This window comes from Phyllobates terribilis, unplaced genomic scaffold, assembly GCF_046119375.1.
Source record: "Phyllobates terribilis strain yellow unplaced genomic scaffold, ASM4611937v1 Scaffold_5__5_contigs__length_657084704, whole genome shotgun sequence".
NCBI lineage: Eukaryota > Metazoa > Chordata > Amphibia > Anura > Dendrobatidae > Phyllobates > Phyllobates terribilis.
Genome location: NW_027362765.1, coordinates 161,882,891 through 161,904,763, shown reverse-complemented (window position 1 = coordinate 161,904,763; position 21,873 = coordinate 161,882,891). Strand labels below are relative to the sequence as shown.

The window sequence follows — 21,873 nt, the reverse complement described above, 5'->3', positions numbered from 1 at the left end:
GTCAGTATTTTTTCTCAGGAGTGGGAGCCAAAACCAGGTGAGGAACAATCAGAGAAAATGTATAATAGAAACAAGTCACCAATTCTGCATTAATCACCCACTCCTGGTTTTGGCTCCCACCCCTGAGAAAAAATACTGACTGAATACTGACCAAATACTGATAGTGGGGCCGTGGCCTTATATTTACTTCTGCATTCTTTGGTGGTGCGATGAGGTAAAGCTGCCAGTAGTATTATCACTGAATAGTCGGCCAAAGAGAAAATTCTAAATCTAAAGGAACGCTCTAGCCATAACCGATACATTGGAGAACATTTCCTACTGCGCCTTGACTTTTTTTTTTTTTTTTTGGAAAAGTCACAACTAAAAATTATCACATCAGTTTTATTTTAGAGCACATTCACAAACCAAAATTCTCCTGAATTCTCTTTCAAACCTGCCCTCCCATTATAACCCAGTGGTGTAGGCCATAATGGCTTCCGCATCTGATGCAGCCTGTGCAAGACATGCTAACTGAGCAACCACAAGGTGGCGTAATGGCAGACACAGCCTCGTCACATAGAGACCAGCAGTGACCATATAAACGGCTGAGGGAGACATTCCCTGGTTACTGCACATTTTAGAAGAGCTGTGGGAACACGACTGAATAAATCAATGAGATCCTTGGGTTGAGATGGAAGGAATCCGTACCAGCTTGATTATTAATAGGTGTTATTGAAGCTAATCAGTTCTTGGCGGTTACAAAGTTCAGAATCCCATTCACCACATCTAGGGTCTCATCTGCGATCAGAACTATGTCATAGGACTGTAAAAACTGCTCCGTCAGCTCCTCAACCTGTAATAAATAAGAGATAGGGTATTTCTTTGTTCTTAGAGTATAAACATAAGACATCAATCAGACACCAAGCTTTCCTGAGATCGCTTCAGGAAATCGCTGGCGGTTGTTTTCCTGAGGTGGCTTTGCGGTCATTCTGGTGGCTTTCACGCTATACTGTTAAAGGGGTAGTCCACTACTCGGACAACCCCTATGTTCCCCCCGGTAAAAAAAACACATACTCACCTTCGGCACCGTTCCAGCAACATCGGTTCTGGCTCTCCCAGGGCTTGCATAACATTGTCATGTCACACGATCTCTGTGGCCAATCAGTGATGGCTTCAATCTCCCCGCTGTTGGACAAAATCACATACATCCGGAGGAAATGGGACCTCCGGATGTGTGTGATTTTGTCCAACGGCGGGGAGATTGAAGCCACAGAGATCAAGTGACATGACATTACATGAGCCCCAAAGAGAGCCAGGGTCGGCACCGGAGGGGAGTATACAGTCATGGCCAAAAGTTTTGAGAATGACACCAAAATTATATTTTCACATGATCTGCTGGCCTCTGGTTTTTATTAGTGTTTGTCTGATGTTTATATCACATACAGAAATATAATTGCAATCATATTATGAGTACCAATAGGTTATATTGACAGTTAGAATGAGTTAATGCAGCAAGTCAATATTTGCAGTTTTGCCCCTTCTTCTTCAAGACCTCTGTAATTCTCCCTGGCATGCTCTCAATCAACTTTTGGACCAAATCCTGACTGATAGCAGTCCATTCTTGCATAATCAATGCTTGCATTTTGCCAGAATTTGTTGGTTTTTGTTTGTCCACCCGTCTCTTGATGATTGACCACAAGTTCTCAATGGGATTAAGATCTGGGGAGTTTCCAGGCCATGGACCCAAAATCTCTATGTTTTGTTCCATGAGCCATTTAGTTATCACCTTTGCTTTATGGCAAGGTGCTCCATCATGCTGGAAAAGGCATTGTTGGGCTCCAAACTGCTCTTGGACGGTTGGGAGAAGTTGCTCTTGGAGGACATTCTGGTACCATTCTTTATTCATGGCTGTGTTTTTAGGCAAGACTGTGAGTGAGCTGATTCCCTTGGCTGAGAAGCAACCCCACACATGAATGGTTTCAGGATGCTTTACAGTTAGCATGAGACAAGACTGGTGGTAGCGCTCACCTCTTCTTCTCCGAATAAGCTGTTTTCCAGATGTCCCAAACAATCGAAAAGGGGATTCATCAGAGAAAATGACTTTGCCCCAGTCCTCACCAGTCCACTCCCTGTACCTTTTGCAGAATATCAGTCGGTCCCTGATGTTTTTTGTGGAGAGAAGTGGCTTCTTTGCTGCCCTCCTTGAAACCAGCCCTTGCTCAAAGAGTCTCCGCCTCACAGTGCGTGCAGAAGCACTCACACCAGCCTGCTGCCATTCCTGAGCAAGCTCGGCACTGCTGGTAGTCCGATCCCGCAGCTGAAACAGTTTTAAGATACGGTCCTGGCGCTTGCTGGTCTTTCTTGGGCGCCCTGGAGCCTTTTTGACAACAATGGAAGCTCTCTCCTTGAAGTTCTTGATGATGCGATAGATTGTTGACTGAGGTGCAATCTTTGTAGCTGCGATACTCTTCCCTGTTAGGCCATTTTTGTGCAGTGCAATGATGGCTGCACGTGTTTCTTTAGAGATAACCATGGTTAACTGAAGAGAAACAATGATACCAAGAACCAGCCTCTTTTTAAAGTGTCCAGTGATGTCATTCTTACTTAATCATGACTGATTGATCGCCAGCCCTGTCCTCATCAACACCCACACCTGTGTTAATGGATCAATCACTAAAACGATGTTAGCTGCTCCTTTTAAGGCAGGACTGCAATGATGTTGAAATGTGTTTTGGGGGTTAAAGTTCATTTTCTGGGCAAATATTGACTTTGCAAGTACAGTAATTGCTGTTAAGCTGATCACTCTTTGACATTCAGGAGTATATGCAAATTGCCATTACAAAAATGAAGCAGTAAACTTTGGAAAAATTACTATTTGTCTCATTCTCAATACTTTTGGCCATGACTGTAGGTGTTACTATTTTACAAGGGGAAACATGAGGATTAAGAAGGGGGTTGTCCGAAAAGCGGACAACCCCTGTTAAGTATAGTGCGCACGCGGAAGCCACCTGAAGAATGAGCAGATTCTATCCTTTAACTGCTTCACGGTTTTCGAACCCTGAACCGGTTAAAAGAAATTACATAAAGACGGAACATGTGCACAGTTATGCCGTTTTGACATTGCTGTTCAAAAATGGTGGGCTTTCATTTAAATATCCTGGTATGATGCCCATCAAAATGGGATGATTTGCCAGTGGGGCTCAGTTCTGTCCTCACCTTGTCATTGAGGAAGCCGATGGTGAGAATGTTCTGCACAGTGGTGACTCCTTCGGACATTGTGAGGTCGCCTAAAGTATCTCCGAGGAGCAGGATGTTACTGCGGTGGCTGATCTGCTGGAAATACTCAGTGTCTTTCAGGACAGAGTTATTCTTGTTATACGTGTGAATCAAGTCACCCTTAAATCCAGTCAGGACACCCTAGATGCAAATGATTGAATGTACAGAATTACACACATCTTATGGTCACCTGTACTGACACTTAGTCTTTTTCCATTGATTTTAGAGCAATTTATGCAGAAAAATCCAGGTGAAAAAAAAAATTAAATTCTGCCTATGCTATTTAGTTAAGAGTCCTATTCATTCAATGGGAAAACACCAATATTGGGCACACTGTGCCGTTTTTATAAACACGTAAAATGAAGCAACACATCAATTCTAAAGGTGTTTACTTTTAAAATTCTTAAAATTTTACTTCTAATTCAATTGCAGTAGAAAATGCATTAAACAATGTGCCAATTTTTTTTGAAGGCAGAAAAATCTACATTAGGGCACATTTACACTTCTAGTTAAAGGGAATCTGTCAGCAGGTTTTCGCTACCTCATCCGAGAGCAGCATGATATAGACAGAGAGGCTGAATCCAACAATGTATCGCTTAGTTTACTGGGTGCAGAAGATCTGACACAGTTTTTAGATTTAGCAACGCAGCAGAGCTGAGAAAGCGGCCCCCACCCCCACCAGGCTGTGTGTGTACATTGTCTATACACAGTGAGCGGCTTATCACAGGAGGGGGCGGAGTCAGACTAGCATGCATGTGCTGTTGTAGTCCAGACCATGATAATCATCAGGTGATAAAACCTTTAGATAAAGTAAACAACAGCACACAGCCTGACATGTGACACATCGTTGAAATCTGTGTTTTAACCAGGGCTGTGGAGTCTGAGTCGGAGCCCATTTTGGTGCAGTTGGTATAAAATGGACCAACTCAGACTCCTAAAATATATAATAAATTGGGTACAGTAGTTCAATGCAGTTTGTGGAGAACATTTTTTCATAAGAATTTGGGAAAGTTATGAAATGTCCTATTCCTGAGCTAAGGGTCTAGACTTTTAGCTGAGATGAATCTGTGCTGCAGTAAATTTATCACTTAAACATGACCCATGTATGAGGGAGTCGGAGTTGCAGTTGGTGTCATGGAAATTGAAGAGTTGGAGGGTTGGCTTACTGACTCCACAGCCCTGGTTTTAACCCCTACCTCATGCTGTCCTCAGATTACATAGCAAACACCGGCTGACAGATTCCCTTTAAAAAAAAACAAACATTTAAATAAACAGTTTTTGATATGGTTTTGTGTATGAGGGATTACTGCTTAAATTTATTCAATGGACAATTTTAGAGTGTTGCTTTGTTATTTTCATACAGAACTGCTGAAAGAATTGACCGCATCATGTGTATGGCAGATGTGGTGTGTTATCTCCTTAAAAATCAATAGTAAGATACTCCGAGTATTTGAAGCATATTTTTTTGGGAAGGGTAAATTATGGAGTCAAATTTTCACCAAAATGCATGTAAAAAAAAAAGCCTAAGTGATCATACACTTAAAGAGTAATTTCTCTTTCAGAAACCATCTGATTGGTGGGAGGGTCCAGATACTGAGACTCTCTCTCATCACTAAAGCAGAGGGGGAAACAGAGTGCTAAACACCTCTGAAAGTGAAGAGGACTCAGAGCTTTTACATCTTTATTTTATATAGCAAATATTATAGCCTCGGTGCACGGACCAGCAAAGCTCAAAACTTCTGACATGTCAAAAAATCTCCTGAATACTCAGAGGTTAAGGGGGTTTGCTGTTGGAGATGTGCTACTCCATCTGCGAGCAGCATGCTGTAGAGGCAGAGACACTGATCACTTAGTGGGCTGTTTACTGCAGTTTTGATTAAAAACATTTTTATCTGCTACAGATCTACTAGTTGTCTGAATGCTTAACTCTGTATAACCCCATCCACACCACTGAGCGTCAGCTTTATCTGGATACACTGTGCATAGGCAGAAAACTGCCAATCAGAGGTGGGGGCGTGGCTGGTCTTCCTGGCAACAGGCCAAGTTTTCTAGTTATAATCTCCTGCTGATAAAAATTATTGCTTTATCAAAACTGCAGCAAGCATCCCAATAACTGACACATTGCCGTAATCAGGGTCTCTGCCCATACATTATGCTACTCTCTGATTAGGTAGCCAAAACCTGATTACAGAGTCTGGTTGAAAAAAAAAAAAAAACAAGCTGCTCACCCTCCCCGGTCCAGCACAGAGTGTTCACAGTGTTTGTTATTTTCTGTAGCGCTGACGTCACATCAAGAACACTGCAGTCAATAATTTAGATCCGTGGCTCTGCCGGAGTCAATGGCATGAGCAACTTAGGTCAGATTGGTTGTAGAACTGTCAACATGACATCAGCACTGCAGGCAATAACAGACATTAGGATCAGTGGTGGAGACCAAGTGCTGGACCTGGGGAGGAAGACAGAAGGACTTTTTTTTTTTTTTTTAAAAACAAACCAGGAGACAGGAGGTTTAAAAAATGGAAACCCTCTTCTTTAAAAGGCCCCTTTTTATCAATTTATTTTATGGTGCATTTTAATTCAAAATAATCTAACCCGCTGTGAGTAGACTGTCACCATATTAAAAATGAGCATCATGGAGGGCACAGAACCCTGAAGCACCGCAAGTGTGGTTAGGTAGTATGTCAAGCAATGCCTCTCTTATCAAGCTCTGTAGTTTTGTTTGCTTGCAGTGATTGTTTTTGCACCAGGAGCTTATCAATGCTGGGACAAAAGCTCATGCCTCCTGGTCCGACTCCACCCCCTCCTGTGATCAGCACCTCACTGTCTATGGACATCGTTTATACAGAGCCTGGTGTGGGCGGAGTTAGCTTCCTCAGCTCTGCTGCAATGCTAAATCTAAGAATTCTGATTGTGGAGCACGATATCGGGAGAATGCGTGGATGACGTACGGGATGAGTCATCCACATGAAGCAAGGAGGAGGACGGCATCGCAAGAAGAAGGGAGGTGCCGGACCAAGACGAGTGTCACCCCACGGACCGGATCACCTCCCAGGGGAGTATAAGAAAAGCTCTTTCATATTTTGCAGGTCGGATCGGGGGCTTATATACAGCATCATAGAGTGCTGTATATGAGGGCTTAAAGGTGGTGGCCGTATCTCATATAGGCCAAACCTGGTGACAGGTTCCCTTTAAACCCCTTCATCCCCCGGCGATTTTCCGTTTTTTTTCCTCCTCCTTCCAAGAGCCATAATTTTTTTTTTTTTATAATTCTATCAATATAGTCATATGAGGGCTTGTTTTTTTGTGGGTCGAGTTGTACTTTTGAATGACATCATTGATTTTACTATATAGTGTTCTGGAAAATGGAAAAAAAATTCCAAGTGCGGTAAAATAACAAAAAAAAAAGTGCAATTCCACAATTGTCTTTTTTACTTACCATGTTTACTATATGGTAAAACTTACCTGCCAATATGATTCCCCAGGTCAGTACACGTACGGAGATACCAAACATGTATAGTTTATTTTTTATTTAAAGTGGGGAAAAAAAATTCTGAAATTTGTATGAAAAAAAAAAGTTTTTGCGTTTGTCGCCATTTTCCCGAGACCCGTAACGTTCTCATTTTTTGTGATCTGGGGCTGGGTGAAGGCTTATTTTTTGCTACCCCCAACTGACGTTTTTATTAATACCATTTTGGGGTAGATCCGATGTTTTGATTTCCTCTTATTGCAATATTGCGACGACCATAAAACCGTAATTCTGGCGTTTTGATTTTTTTTCTTGTTGCGCTTTTTCCTGATCTGATTTTGATAGAACGGACATTTCTCAACACAGTGATAGCAAATATGTGTTATTTTTTTTTCATTGTTTTATTTTTAATGGGACAAAAAAAAGAGTGATTTGAACTGTTTTTTTTTTTTTTCTTCACTGTTCACTTTATTCAATAGTCTCCTTAGGACCTGAAGCAGCGATTGTCCAATCACTTGTGCTACACATAGTAAAAAAAAAAAATCACGATCTCCTATGAATGCCGGCCAAAGGAGTATCGTAATGACAGGCACGGGAATCTGCTGCAGACCTCCGGCTGTCATGACAACCCACTGGCTCCCCACGATCATGTGACAGGGGTAGGATGGGCGGGACTTGTGACGCGCTTCCGGACAGCGAGTGTTAAATGTCACTGTCAGAGATTGGTAGCGGCATTTAACAGGCATTGGTGGATCTCGGATCCACCAGCAACTGTTAGAGGCACTTGATGGCTAACTAAATCAGACATCAAGTGCAGGGAAACATGCTGGCTCAGTGCCGGAGCAAGCATCAAAAGCAGAGACACGGACGATGATGTAAATGTATGTATGAGATCTATATCTATCTATCTACAGTGCTGTGCAAATTAATTGGGACAAAGCATTTTTAAGTAAAATCGTAAGTTGGTTACCAGTCAGTGATTCAAACCAGTTTTAACTGCTTTGAACAGGTGTGAGTGTACAACCTTGAGTAACAAAATGTGGTTTGACTGGTTTTAGTCAGAAAATAACAGCGAGCTGCCCCCTCAGCTTCAGCTGAGAGCTTGTTTCTGTGAGGAGTGGTTTAGTGTACTTTTTCTCTCAGTGTGATTCGTGCCTGTAAAAATGGATGTTACTCCACAGAAGAGGTCTAGAATTATCACTCTTAATGAACATACAAGTCTGACTGTAAGAGAAATCGCTTCCACCGTTGGTATTGGAAAATCTACCATTTCAAGAATAATTCGCAGACACAATGAAACTGGATTGTTTTCTTCAAAACGAAAAGGGAAATGTGGAAGAAAAAGGAAAACGACACCAAGAACTGATAAGTGTTTTATCAAAAATAGTAAAATTAATGCAAGAAAGACAAGTAAAGACCTCCAAAGAGACTTGTTCGCTGCAGGTATTGATATTAGCAATTTGACTGTACGGCGCAGGTTTGAAGTTGGTTGAAGAGCAACAAAGCCAGTAAAGAAACAACTTCTGACATCTCCAATGAAGGCAAAACGACTCGCATGGGCAAAAAAATATAAAATCTTGGACAACTGGCCAATGGAAAAAGGTAATTTTCAGTAATGAAACCATCTTTTTGTTCAAGGGTACAGAGCAAGTGTTGTTAGAAGAAGCAAAAATGAACCATTGTAAGCTGATCATATTCAATAAACTGTAAAACACCCTCAAAAACAGATGTTTTGGGGCTTTTTTTTTTTTTTACAGCTGATGGTACACGGAGCTTATTTCCTGTTGATGGTATGATGAATTCATCCAAATACTGTCGTTTTATTGTGCCATTCATGCGTAAATTTGAAGGGACATTCCAACAAGATTTGGCTCCATGCCACAATTCCATATGTGTGAAGAAATTCCTGGAAGAAAATAAAGTAAAAGTGCCGGACTGGCCTGGCAATTCACCAGACTAAAATCCTATAGAAAATTTGTGGAGCATTGTGAAGAGACGTCTTGGCAAAATGGACTGTACAACCAAAGAACGCATGATAAACAGTGCCATACAAGTGTGGTTCCATGATGAAGAATTTATGCAAAAATTTGGTAGAATCAATGCCAAAACGCATTGAAAATCTCATATGTGTTAAAGGAGGATATATTTCTTACTAAAGTTAGTATGTAACAGTGCATTCTAACATTTTATTATTAAATATCCAAAAATGTGTTTTTTTTCTTTGTCCCAATTAATTTGCACAGCACAGCACAGCACTAATATTATATATATAAAAATCGGTCGTGAGGGGGTTACGTCCTATTGGACCATGTTCATGTAGGTACACATCTAATTGACAAAGAGAATGGCAAGCTCCCAGTTAAACATTTTCAGGAGTCATGACAGAGGATCAGCACAATACAGAGTTTTGCAAAAGATGCTCCAGGTCAAGATTTTACAAAAATAGACGTCATATGTACCGAGTGCTCCTCTTACTTACATGATCATCAAAATCCATGTAGTTGGAGACCACTTTGATATTGGAGTGATACACCCCAGCCTGGCGGATAATCTCCTCTAGAACATCCCCAATGCCGGCAGAGAAGATAAAAAGTGGGATCTCACTGTGGTATAAGCTGTCGAAAAACTTCTCATACCCCTCCCTGGAAAAACACAAGAACAAGGCAAGGAAAACATGGACACTTGTGGTATAGAGATGTACAATGGTAGGAAGTGGAACAGGATGTGGTCTATACAGCGGAGCCCGTGTCATTACCTTAGTCTGGCCTGGGACTCCTTCACAACTTGTGACAGCTTCTGCTTCTCAATCCTCTGTTCACATAGCAGGGTGTGCGCCTTACTCCACCTGGAAGACAAACCCTGGATGCAGAACGTCACACCATCTCTATCCATCAGATCTCTGGACGGAAAGGGGAAGGGGCGCAGGGCAGATACATTTTCTCAATCTAAGTAATGATAGTGGGCTAAATACATACTGTAACATTGCAACGACACTGCATTTAATCTTAATTACGACAAATGTAAATTCAGTAGGCCCAGAGACAGACTATTTGTTTGAACATTAAATTGTTTCTAAATTGATGAATGGCTGCTGCTTGCTTCTTAAATCAGCTCCTACAGATTATCGCCTGTTATCTTTGCAAGACAGGGACGCAGGGTCATTGAATAATGAGGTTTGCTAATATGTTGATTACACATTATACCAGCAAGTGCAGTTTCATGACTTGCAAATATTGAAGGATAAACTATAAATACTAAAATAATACGAGTTAACCTCTTCACCCCTTCCCCTTGATCTTTGGATGGCTTGAAGGACAGTTGTGAACTATATAAGGAGAATCTGCCTCTTTTCCAAGTGACTCTACAGGATGTCAGGTTACGGGACCACGGCCCCAGCTGGAAGAACACAGATCTGCTCCATTGACCATCGCTGAATCCTCAGAGACGTTTTGAAGAATTCAGGTTGAGACAGAGGTCACCTGGCCACGTACCTCCATGGACTGTCAGCTTCCTAAGCTTGCTGCTACCTCCTCTCTGTGCGTGCCTGCCAAAAGTGGGGTGCCACTGGTTGGGGTAGTCGGCCCTGGAAGCCCCGAAGTCGCAGCTGCTCTAATCCCGGCAAGCCAGAGGAAGCGTGAGCCTCTCTACTTTGCACCATCTTGTGTATTTGCTGAGACTGTTCTATGTGTTATTGTCTGTTGGTGGTTCAATAAAGTATTGCCACACTGTTTACCATCACCCTGTGTTGTCTGAGTAGTATTCTGCCCATGGAAAAAGGGCGTTCAGATGGATGAGCCCTGGTTCATGCGGTCTCGGACAGGAACACCCACTGACCCCCCGTGTCGTCAAACATAAATTAGATTGATCTGATTTCTGTGGCCACATATTGGCTTACTGATGTCCTTCCTCTGCCATGGACTGTACACAGGAAAGACAGGGATGCAAGAAAAAGCCCAGCTAATTTTTTAAGTTTTGGCCATACTCTAGCACTACTCTATTAATACAGAGCTATGAAATGACTTCAGCTTCACGGTATCATAACAGATTTAGGCTTAGGTTGCTTCAGTGTCTCCCCCCCCCCCATGCTTTATATTGCAACACTATTTTTTTTTAATTGGCTGCTGTGCTTTACATTCCAAGTCAGCCATTTAGCACTGAATACAATTTAGCCTCCTTTTTCTCCTACCATTCCACCATGAGCGGGAACTTTTCTTCAGTCGTCCGATCCGGGTCGATTTCAAGGGGGTAGTAGGTGTTAAAAAGATCTTTCAACTACAGAAAAAAAAGAGCCATAAAAATAAATCTGTATAAATCTAAAAAACATGGATGAAGATCTACAGCGCCCATCAGTGACCCCTACTGGACAATGATGCCAGAGGAGAGGGCCAGTCAGTAGACAGCCAGGCCATCACACTTGCGGAATCCGTGCGGCCGTCGGTTATGAATGGAAAACCCCAATCTGTATCCTCTGTATTCTTATATTACTGTGGTTTCATCAGATGTAACCTCTGGGAACAAATGTTGTGGAGACGATGGCAACTTTCAACCACCAACCATAGCCCTTTACTGGCCCAGGAGTGGCAGCCATGTCTGTACAATCTTATGAGAACACCTTAGCAGCTAACTCCAGAGTACAAAAAAAAAAATGTAGGTGCCCTACAGGGCAACTGGATGTTGAATCTCGCCCTAAACTTCCATGTGAGCCCACGACCTACCTTCTTCCTGCAGTCCTCACTAATGATCTTGCTGTTGTCAATAATATCTGTGTAGGAGAGATGGCATGAAATGTGCAGCAGGTTTATTAAGCACAGAATGCTACAGGCGGCCTGTAGGGGGCGACAGGCGTATACTCACTATAGCACGTAGGACTCCTCTCTCCATTATATTTGAACCTGCTCAGTGTCATGTCAAAATCAGAGATCACCTAAAAAATGGAAGACAGAAGTGACAGACAGTAAATGAGGGCATAAAACAGTCAGTAGCGACACCTTATGGATAGAGAGAATTTAAAATTGTGCTATATATTATATATATACACGTGTATTTTCATGACTATGAAAATTGTACATTCACACTGAAGGCATCAAAACTATGAATTAACACATGTGGAATTATATACTTAACAAAAAAGTGTGAAACAACTGAAAATATGTCTTATATTCTAGGCTCTTCAAAGTAGCCACCTTTTGCTTTGATGACTGCTTTGCACACTCTTGGCATTCTCTTGATGAGCTTCAAGAGGTAGTCACCGGAAATGGTCTTCCAACAATCTTGAAGGAGTTCCCAGAGATGCTTAGCACTTGTTGACCCTTTTGCCTTCACTCTGCGGTCCAGCTCACCCCAAACCATCTCGATTGGGTTCAGGTCTGGTGACTGTGGAGGCCAGGTCATCTAGCGTAGCACCCCATAACTCTCCTTCTTGGTCAAATAGCCCTTACACAGCCTGGAGGTAGGTTTGGGGTCATTGTCCTGTTGAAAAATAAATGATGGTCCAACTAAACGCAAACCGGATGGAATAGCATGCCGCTGCAAGATGCTGTGGTAGCCATGCTGGTCCAGTATGCCTTCAATTTTGAATAAATCCCCAACAGTGTCACCAGCAAAGCACCCCCACACCATCACACCTCCTCCTCCATGCTTCACGGTGGGAACCAGGCATGTAGAGTCCATCCGTTCACCTTTTCTGCATCGCACAAAGACACGGTGGTTGGAACCAAAGATCTCAAATTTGGACTCATCAGACCAAAGCACAGATTTCCACTGGTCTAATGTCCATTCCTTGTGTTCTTAGCCCAAACAAGTCTCTTCTGCTTGTTGCCTGTCCTTAGCAGTGGTTTCCTAGCAGCTATTTTACCATGAAGGCCTGCTGCACAAAGTCTCCTCTTAACAGTTGTTGTAGAGATGTGTCTGCTGCTAGAACTCTGTGTGGCATTGACCTGGTCTCTAATCTGAGCTGCTGTTAACCTGCGATTTCTGAGGCTGGTGACTCGGATAAACTTATCCTCAGAAGCAGAGGTGACTCTTGGTCTTCCTTTCCTGGGGCGGTCCTCAAGTGAGCCAGTTTCTTTGTAGCGCTTGATGGTTTTTGCAACTGCACTTGGGGACACATTCAAAGTTTGCCCAATTTTTCGCATATTGTCAGTTGTTTCACACTTTTTTGTTAAGTATATAATTCCACATGTGTTAATTCATAGTTTTGATGCCTTCAGTGTGAATGTACAATTTTCAAAGTCATGAAAATACAGAAAAATCTTTAAATGAGGTGTGTCCAAACTTTTGGTCTGTAATATATATATATATATATATATACACACACACACACACATACACAGTGCCTACAAGTAGTATTCAACCCCCTGCAGATTTAGCTGGTTGACACATGCGGAATTAACTTGGCATTGTGACATTTGTACTGTAGATCAGCCTGGAAGTGGGAAATGCACTGCAGCAATTTTTTTTTTTTTTTTTAAAAAACGTTAAAAGTTAATTCAGAGTGTCATTTATTATTCAACCCCTCAAACCACAAGAATTCTGTTTGGTCCCCCAAAAGTATTAAGAAGTAGTTCAGGCACTAAGAATAATGAGCTTCACATGTGTGGATTAAAGATCTATTTTGCCAGCCTTTTCTGACTATTTAAGACCCTCCCCAAACTTGTGAACAGCACTCAGACATGGTCAACATGGGAAAGACAAAGGAGCATTCCAAGGCCATCAGAGACAAGATCGTGGAGGGTCACAAGGCTGGCAAGGGATACAAAACCCTTTCCAAGGAGTTGGGCCTACCTGTCTCCACTGTTGGGAGCATCATCCGTAAGTGGAAGGCTTATGGAACTACTGTTAGCCTTCCACGGCCAGGACAGCCTTTGAAAGTGTCCTCCCGTGCCGAGGCCAGGCTTGTCCGAAGAGTCAAGGCTAACCCAAGGACAACAAGGAAGGAGCTCGGGGAAGATCTCATGGCAGTGGGGACATTGGTTTCAGTCAATACCATAAGTAACGTACTCCACCGCAATGGTCTCCGTTCCAGACGAGCCCGTAAGGTACCTTTACTTTCAAAGCGTCATGTCAAGGCTCGTCTACAGTTTGCTCATGATCACTTGGAGGACTCTGAGACAGACTGGTTCAAGGTTCTATGGTCTGATGAGACCAAGATCGAGATCTTTGGTGCCAACCACACACGTGACGTTTGGAGACTGGATGGCACTGCATACGACCCCAAGAATACCATCCCTACAGTCAAGCATGGTGGTGGCAGCATCATGCTGTGGGGCTGTTTCTCTGCCAAGGGGCCTGGCCATCTGGTCCGCATCCATGGGAAGATGGATAGCACGGCCTACCTGGAGATTTTGGCCAAGAACCTCCGCTCCTCCATCAAGGATCTTAAGATGGGTCGTAATTTCATCTTCCAACAAGACAACGACCCAAAGCACACAGCCAAGAAAACCAAGGCCTGGTTCAAGAGGGAAAAAGTCAAGGTGTTGGAGTGGCCTAGTCAGTCTCCTGACCTTAACCCAATTGAAAACTTGTGGAAGGAGCTCAAGAATAAAGTCCACATGAGACACCCAAAGAACCTAGATAACTTGGAGAAGATCTGCATGGAGGAGTGGGCCAAGATAACTCCACAGACCTGTGCTGGCCTGATCAGGTCTTATAAAAGACGATTATTAGCTGTAATTGCAAACAAGGGTTATTCCTCAAAATATTAAACATAGGGGTTGTATAATAATTGACCCACACTTTTATGTTTAAAATTTAATAAAATTCAACTGAGCAACATAACTTTTTGGTTTGTAAGATTTATGCTTCTGTTCATAAAACCTACTCTCGTTTGCAGTTTGAAGGCTCTAACTTATTTGCATCTTATCAAACCAGCTAAATCTGCAGGGGGTTGAATACTACTTGTAGGCACTGTATATATTATACACACACACACATTTTCTAGACACTTAAGAAGGCACAAAAATAATAAGGTGCCCTGTAAAATCCAGTCTAGCAATAGCCTGAATATCTGGCATCAGATAAAGACTACTATTGAAGGGTAAGGGGAGCGTTGATCATAGTGGTCGGCAAGAGTCTCTAGCACAGGGGTCTCAAACACGCGGCCCGCATGCGGCCCCTGAGGCTGCTTTATGCGGCCCGCAGGCACAGACCCCTTGACGATCCCGACCTGGTCCACGAGGAGCCGCCGACAGCAGCGCTGAATTGCCACACAGAGACCGTTTCCCAGCACTGCATTTCCAATGCCAGCCGCTGGCCAATCAGAGGCCAGCAGCTGATATCTGAGTGTCGGCGCAGCGAGTATGACGTCATTGCCATATGCAGATGTCAGCTGCTGGCCTCTGATTGGCCGGCGGCTGACATTGAAAATGCTGTGCTGGGAGACAGTCTCTGTGCGGCAATGCAGCGCTGCTGTCGGCGGCTCCTCCTGGACCAGGTCGGGATCGTCAAGGGGTCGGACTCTGTGGTGCCTGCGGGCCACATCTGCAGGAAGGCCGCCGAGGGAACGGAGGACAGGTGAGAATCATCTTTTTTTTTTTCTATTTTATGTGTGTGAAGAACAGCACAGGGGGCACATAGCCACAAGAGGGGACCTGGATGGGGCACATAGCCACAGGATGGGGACCTGGATGAGGCACATTAGTACAAGATGGGCGCCAGGATGGGGAACATAGCCACAGGATGGGGACCTGGATGGGGCACATAGCCACAGGATGGGGACCTGGATGGGGCACATTAGTACAAGATGGGGACTTGGATGGGGAACATTACTACAAGATGTTTTCCATTATTACTATATGATGCTAATTGTAAGACAATATTACTGTATGTGGCCAATTGGGGGAAATAAAATTGTAAAAAAAATAAAAAATAAAATAAAGCATGAAAAAATATTGGACACTAAAAATGCTGTTTTATATGTAAACTAAAGTAAACACAAAAAAGTGCACGTTTATTATCGCCACATCCATAACGACCCAAGCCATAAAAAAATAAACACGGCAAAAATGTTCAAAAGGTGTATACAAAAAAAAATGGTATCACTAAAAATGTCACATTGAACAAAGAATGCGGCCCCCCAAATTCAAATTTTTTCCATGTGCGGCCCATATACCCAGCCGAGTTTGAGACCCCTGCTCTAGCACATGGGCATGATTTGGGCTCATCCTGACAGTTGCAGCAGCTGTCAGATTATAGGAACTTGGATGGAAAAAACGGATTACTTATTGGTGATGGTCATGCGTGTTTTTTGCACAACCACACAGCCAATAACAAGAAGTAATCAATTTACCCTTATGTATAAGTTGAGGAGACGTCCTCATCACACCCATGTGCCAACTGCTACCCATGACCCTACACTATAGCATTATATGCCCTCACTGCTGCATCTATACACCACCTCTCTGGCTTTTCTAGCTCCAGCTGATCGAAGTGAATAACTTGGATTATCCCATTAGAATGGCACCCAAGTGAGTGGCGGCTGTAGTCACTGCCTGGCACTCTGAGTGGCATCTCGCTCCACAGCGCATTTGTGCAATTTGCCAATCAGAGTGCTGGGAGTGACTAGAGCCGCGACTCACTGTGTCTGGAGACTGAAGCTGACGGCCCCTGGGAGGAAAAAAAAAGGTCCTTTTCTCCCAGTCCACATGTTTTCAGTATGGTGGCTGGACAGCTTTGTAACTCTATTAACCCCTTATCTGCAGGTTAATAGTGTTTGGGGACATGACAGGTTCCCTTTAAAGTGGATGAACCAAAATTCACAAGGTGACTGAGTCAGAGCATATCCAGGTCAGTAGGTGTTGTGGCGGCACTCACTATATGTAGTAGTACCCACCAAATATGGTCCGATAAAATGACAGTGAGTGATCAGTTAAAGGGGTCATGGCACCAAAGGTTTATTGATACATTTATGTGTCCAATCAACAGAAGAGGGGCTGTAGCCCAAACTGCTGGTGAATCCTGGCTATAATGGAAAGCTGAGTGCACAGTGCAGGGCACGGCGGGCGGGCTGTGTACAGGCTGACATTGTGCAGACCCCTGGAAATATGGTGGTCAGCAGCACTCACTGCAAGGGACGCATGTCCATAATCCTTAATGAACCCACTCGAGGAAATATCAGCACAGAAAAGTAAAAGGCAGCGTCCATACCAGGGTGTTCAGTTGCAAAAGAGGTGTTTATTCAGTCATACCAAAAACACACAACGTTTCGACCCTGTGTGGGTCTTTGTCAAGTATATTATATTTGTATAATGGTATGGACGCTGTCTTTTACTTTTGTATTGTGCTGATCCCTGTCCCCTCCAAAAGCATCTACAATGGGCACAAGAATATCAGAACTGCCCCTTGGATTTATGGAAAGACGGGGTCTGCTCGGAATAGTCAAATGTGCTCTCCAGCAGCTATGAAATGTATCTTATTAAAAATCCTCACTGCTCCCAACAGAGGGATTTCTAATATCATTTACTGCTGGTTGCCTAGGTTACACACCACCTCTGCGGTCTATCAGCGGTGGTCAGTCTCTTAGGTGAGGCTTACAGCTCTTTCCTATAGCACATGTAAGTTCTGCTCTGACAATGGTCATATAGCTAGATCTAGAGAGCTTTAGTAAGTCGTTTCCCTAGGGAAGAGATGCAGGACCCTGGCGCTAGGGGCAAAGCTGTGTGGGGCAGCCCAACGCTAGGGGCAGAGCTGTGGGGGGGGGGGGGGGCAGCCCAATGCTAGGGGCAGAGCTGTGGGGGGGGGGGGGGGGGGCAGCCCAACACCAGGGGCAGAGCTGTGGGGGGGCAGCCCAACGCTAGGGGCAGAGCTGTGGGGGGGCAGCCCAACGCTAGGGGCAGAGCTGTGGGGGGGCAGCCCAACGCTAGGGGCAGAGCTGTGGGGGGGCAGCCCAACGCTAGGGGCAGAGCTGTGGGGGGGCAGCCCAACGCTAGGGGCAGAGCTGTGGGGGGGCAGCCCAACGCTAGGGGCAGAGCTGTGGGGGGGCAGCCCAACGCTAGGGGCAGAGCTGTGGGGGGGCAGCCCAACGCTAGGGGCAGAGCAGTGGGGGGGCAGCCCAATGCTAGGGGCAGAGCTGTGGGGGGCGGTTATGCTGGAAATCCCTGTGTGATCAGTGTATATGGCGGTTACCATCTTGGATCTGTGCCTTACCTGTAATTTCTTATCTCCTCCTTTTTGCAGTGCCAGGATCAGCTCTCTGACTTTTTCTGGGTCCTTCATGTGGACTGTGTCTTTCTTCAGCTCTGGGATCTGAGGATGTAATTAGGACATTAATTAAAATGGTTTTCTGGGAAAATACATTTAGGGATAAGTCGTCCACGTGGAATCATATACTATGACTTTATAGCAATCTGTAGAGGGGAAAAAGGCAGCATTCCAGTGACGGACAAAGACCCTACTGGGCTCATCCGGGGTCACGCTGCTGCCTCCTGTCACGTAGATGTGCCCGGCACTGCAGCGGAGGTGTAGTACAAGGCACATCTGCAGCCCTGGTCGCTCTTTCCACGCAAGCACGAGGTTCTCAGCGGTCCAATATCACGTTAAAGACACAACAAAACTCAAGTTTTGCAACTTTCCTCTATACTTGGTGTTTCAATTCCTCGCCATTTTCAAGATCTCTGCTTGTTGTCTGTGTATAGAAACATTTTTTTTTCCTACCGAAACTGAAATACTGTCCTGATCATGCCCATTCCTGACCCCAAGCAGAGATCTGGAGGATGAAGAAGCAAAAACACAATGAGGGGTGTTGCATTGGGTAGTAAGTTCAGACCTGTGATAGTTCATGAGGACTGGAGAACCTCACTCACCTCATCTGGTTGTACTAATATTGGCAAAAGGCTGAAGAGCACTCGTCTGGGTATTAAAGTGCACCTGTCAGCAGGACTGTGCTCAGTAAACTACATACACTGTCAGGTGGGCAACATTACACTGAGTAAAATGATACCTTACTTGATGAAATCCGTCCTGTGGTTCTTGTGTAATCTTTATTTTCAGTTCTGCCATACTGATATGCTCGTACTCTGGCATACTGATATGCTCGTACTCTGGGGCGGGACTTTAGGGAGGGGCTGTAACTCGTGCTCCATTATGTATTCCTATCTCTGGCCTCTGACAGGTCACTGTGCTTTCAGTGACCTGCTTACCATTTTAAATACTGACTGTGCCATTTCTGTGGCAAAGAGAAAATGTACATCCCCCAAAATGGCTCGTGCTCCGGGGCGGCCTGTATCTGGTGCTCTGCTTACATATTCATCTGTATGCTCTTATGACAGCTCACTGTGCCTTCACTGACCTGCCTCCTATTTTACCTAGCCCCACACTACTAGATGAATTATGTAAAATAGGAGGCAGGTCAGTGAAGGTACAGTGAGCTGTCATAAGAGCATACAGATGAATATGTAAGCAGAGCACCAGATACAGGCCGCCCCGGAGCACGAGCATGTCATTATCTCCAAACTGAAAGTAAAGATTACACAAGAACCACAGGACGGATTTCATCAACCAAGGTATCATATTAATCAGTGTAATGTCGCCCACCTGGCAGTGTATGTAGTTTAATGAGCACAATCCTGATGACAAGTGCACTTTAAAGGGAATCTGTAAATAGGTTTTTGGTAGCTATAGAATCTGAGCGCTGCATGATGTAGGAACAGGGAGCCTGATTCCAGCGATGTGTCTTATTATTATGTGTCACTTACTGGGCTGCTTGGTGAAATTTTTATACCATCCTTGTTTTCTCTAGTGTAGATGTAGCAGAGCTCAGAGTGCTGAGCTGTGTATAACCCCACCCACACCCCTGATTAACAGCTGCTGGTGTACACTCTGCATAGGCAGAAAGCTGCCAATCAGGGGTGGGTCGGGGTTACACAGATTAGCTGGACTGCCTTGCACAGGTCACCTAGTCTTGCAGTGATAATCTCCTGCTGATAAAATACTGATTGTACTGAAACTACAGCACACAGCCTAACAAGTGACACATCGCTGGAATCAGGCTCTCAGTCGCGACATTATGCTGCTGTCGGATTAAATAGCAAAGTCTGCTGACAGATTCACTTTAAGGAAAAACTATAAAATACCTTAAAAAAAAAAAATAATAATAAAAAAATCACAGTATAGTCCTACGTGTTTATTTATAGTCACACTGGTTAGAATAAGGGCATGTTCACACCTGGCAATTTTTGCAGAGTAGAACATACAGCGTTTTACAGTACCAGCAAAATCAATGTGATTTCTGATGTCTTGTGCACATGTTGCTGTTTTTTTCCTGCTGCGTTTTTGCTAAGATGCGGCCTGTATAGTCTTTCAGCTTTTTTCACACATTCAAATGAATGGCTAAAAGCATATAAAACAAAGTCTAAAGTGTGTGTGATCTGGCAGTGTTATTCCTGCCAAGACTTTGTTTTTTGGTACAGAAAAAATAAAAAAAAGCAGCAAAAAAGCCACATGTGAACATACCCTGAAACTCAACCAGTAAATTCTGCTGCAGATACTGGAGCTGAGGGGATTCCTGTGCATTGGTGGAAAGCAGAAAGTAATAAATAGGATGGATAGGACAAGCTCCCGCCCACACTGTCCATCAGCAGCAATGACCGCTGCTATCGGTCACAACACACGTTACTCACCGACATGCTGCGGCACCCGAGCTCCCCCGGCCGCTGTGTGACTGCACGGGACTGAACTCTATGGGGACGGGGCTTACAGAGCACACAGCGCTGTATCACTCCGCACAGCGCCCCCTGGTGGCGGGATCCATTGGTAACCGCAGTAGTCGGCCCTAGGTAACACACACACGTGCCGCATACGTGTATCCCACGCCCAGAGCCTAGCGTTGCACATCACTTCCGGGTCACAACAACACTTCCGGCTGACGCAGATCTGTGGTCGCTGAATGGTTCCGTCCGCCATTTTGTTGGTTGACGAGCTAGGATGATCAAATACAATGTTACCCTGTAATGAGCACTGCTGCGGACCCCTGAAAACAAGGGTGGATGTCGCCCATAGCAACCAATCAGATCACTGTTCTTAATAAAGTTATATTGAAAACTGGATTGGGTCGCTGTGGCAACTCGTTTTGAAATGTAGTTTTTACGCATTGGGACAGACTTCATTTTTTTTACATATGGAAACATACGGTGTTAGGATTTATTAATGCACTTACTGGCTTTTAGCCAGACCGCGGTGCATTGTCGGGAACATTTCTGGGGATGTTTAAGTCTCCCCTCAACCCTTCTGTTCTCGGCCCACCTGGACCCTTTTAGGCTTAGGGGTCCAGCGAAAGACAGGAGAGTTGGCAAATATGCTTCCATTGTCAGTACGGTGGGCAAAGTGCCCCCTTTTACATGCCATGCTGCTCTACCCCATGTTCTATGCCCCATTCACACCCACTTTCCATGCCCTCACTGCTGTCACGGACAATAAACCTTTCAGAAGCACCACTTTACACATAAGAAGGTTGAAATTTGAAATGAGATGTCTGTTTATTTCGGAAACAGCGCCACTGCTGACCATGAGCTCAGTGAGCGGAGTCCTGTCACTCAGTGAGCTCAGCGCAGTTCAGGGGCGCTCGCTGCAGGGAGTCATTCTCCTCTGCTCCTCAGCGTGTGCGGTCGCCTCAAGACACCACACACGCTGATGCAGAATTGTCGATCAGATGGATTACAGCGTGGGACAGTATGTCCGACCGGTGAGTATTATGGTTGTTTTATATTTTATTTTTTTTACAGGGGACAATGGCTTTAGGGAATTAGGTTTAAAGGTATGTTTTTTATTTTATTCTTATTTTTACACTTGCTGGACACAGCGGGGACAGAATACTACTCTCAATATGTCCCTTGCTTGCGCTGATCTCAGCGCCGGTAGGGGACAATGATGAGATTAACCTGCAGCACCTGGCACCTGGTAACATCGCAAGCTGATTCCCAGGTACTGGTATGTGTGGTTCTAATGCGGCACACGGGCGCAACACAGGTACACACGGACATCTCTAGTACTGGTTTTTCCAATACCGGAAATATCAGGACGTGTGAAAGAGCCAGTGCCACTCCTGGACACAAAGAACAGAGCCAGTGCCACTCCGAGATACAAGCCACAGCACCAGTGCCACTCCGAGATACAAGCCACAGCACCAGTGTCACTACCGTACACAAGCCACAGCACCAGTG

At 44.4% G+C, this 21,873-nt stretch overlaps 1 protein-coding gene across 1 annotated transcript; it reads right to left on the bottom strand.

The window, feature by feature from the left end:
• Positions 1-307: 307 nt before the first annotated feature.
• NT5C3B (5'-nucleotidase, cytosolic IIIB) lies at positions 308-20,568 on the bottom strand. The gene is made up of 9 exons (XM_073683304.1): positions 20,335-20,568; positions 17,864-17,962; positions 11,576-11,645; positions 11,437-11,483; positions 10,908-10,993; positions 9,477-9,566; positions 9,201-9,363; positions 3,196-3,396; positions 308-832 (listed from the first exon to the last, which is right to left on the bottom strand). The coding sequence occupies exons 1-9, from the start codon at positions 20,338-20,340 to the stop codon at positions 722-724; spliced, it is 873 nt and encodes a 290-aa protein (XP_073539405.1). The 5' UTR covers positions 20,341-20,568; the 3' UTR covers positions 308-721.
• Positions 20,569-21,873: the final 1,305 nt, after the last annotated feature.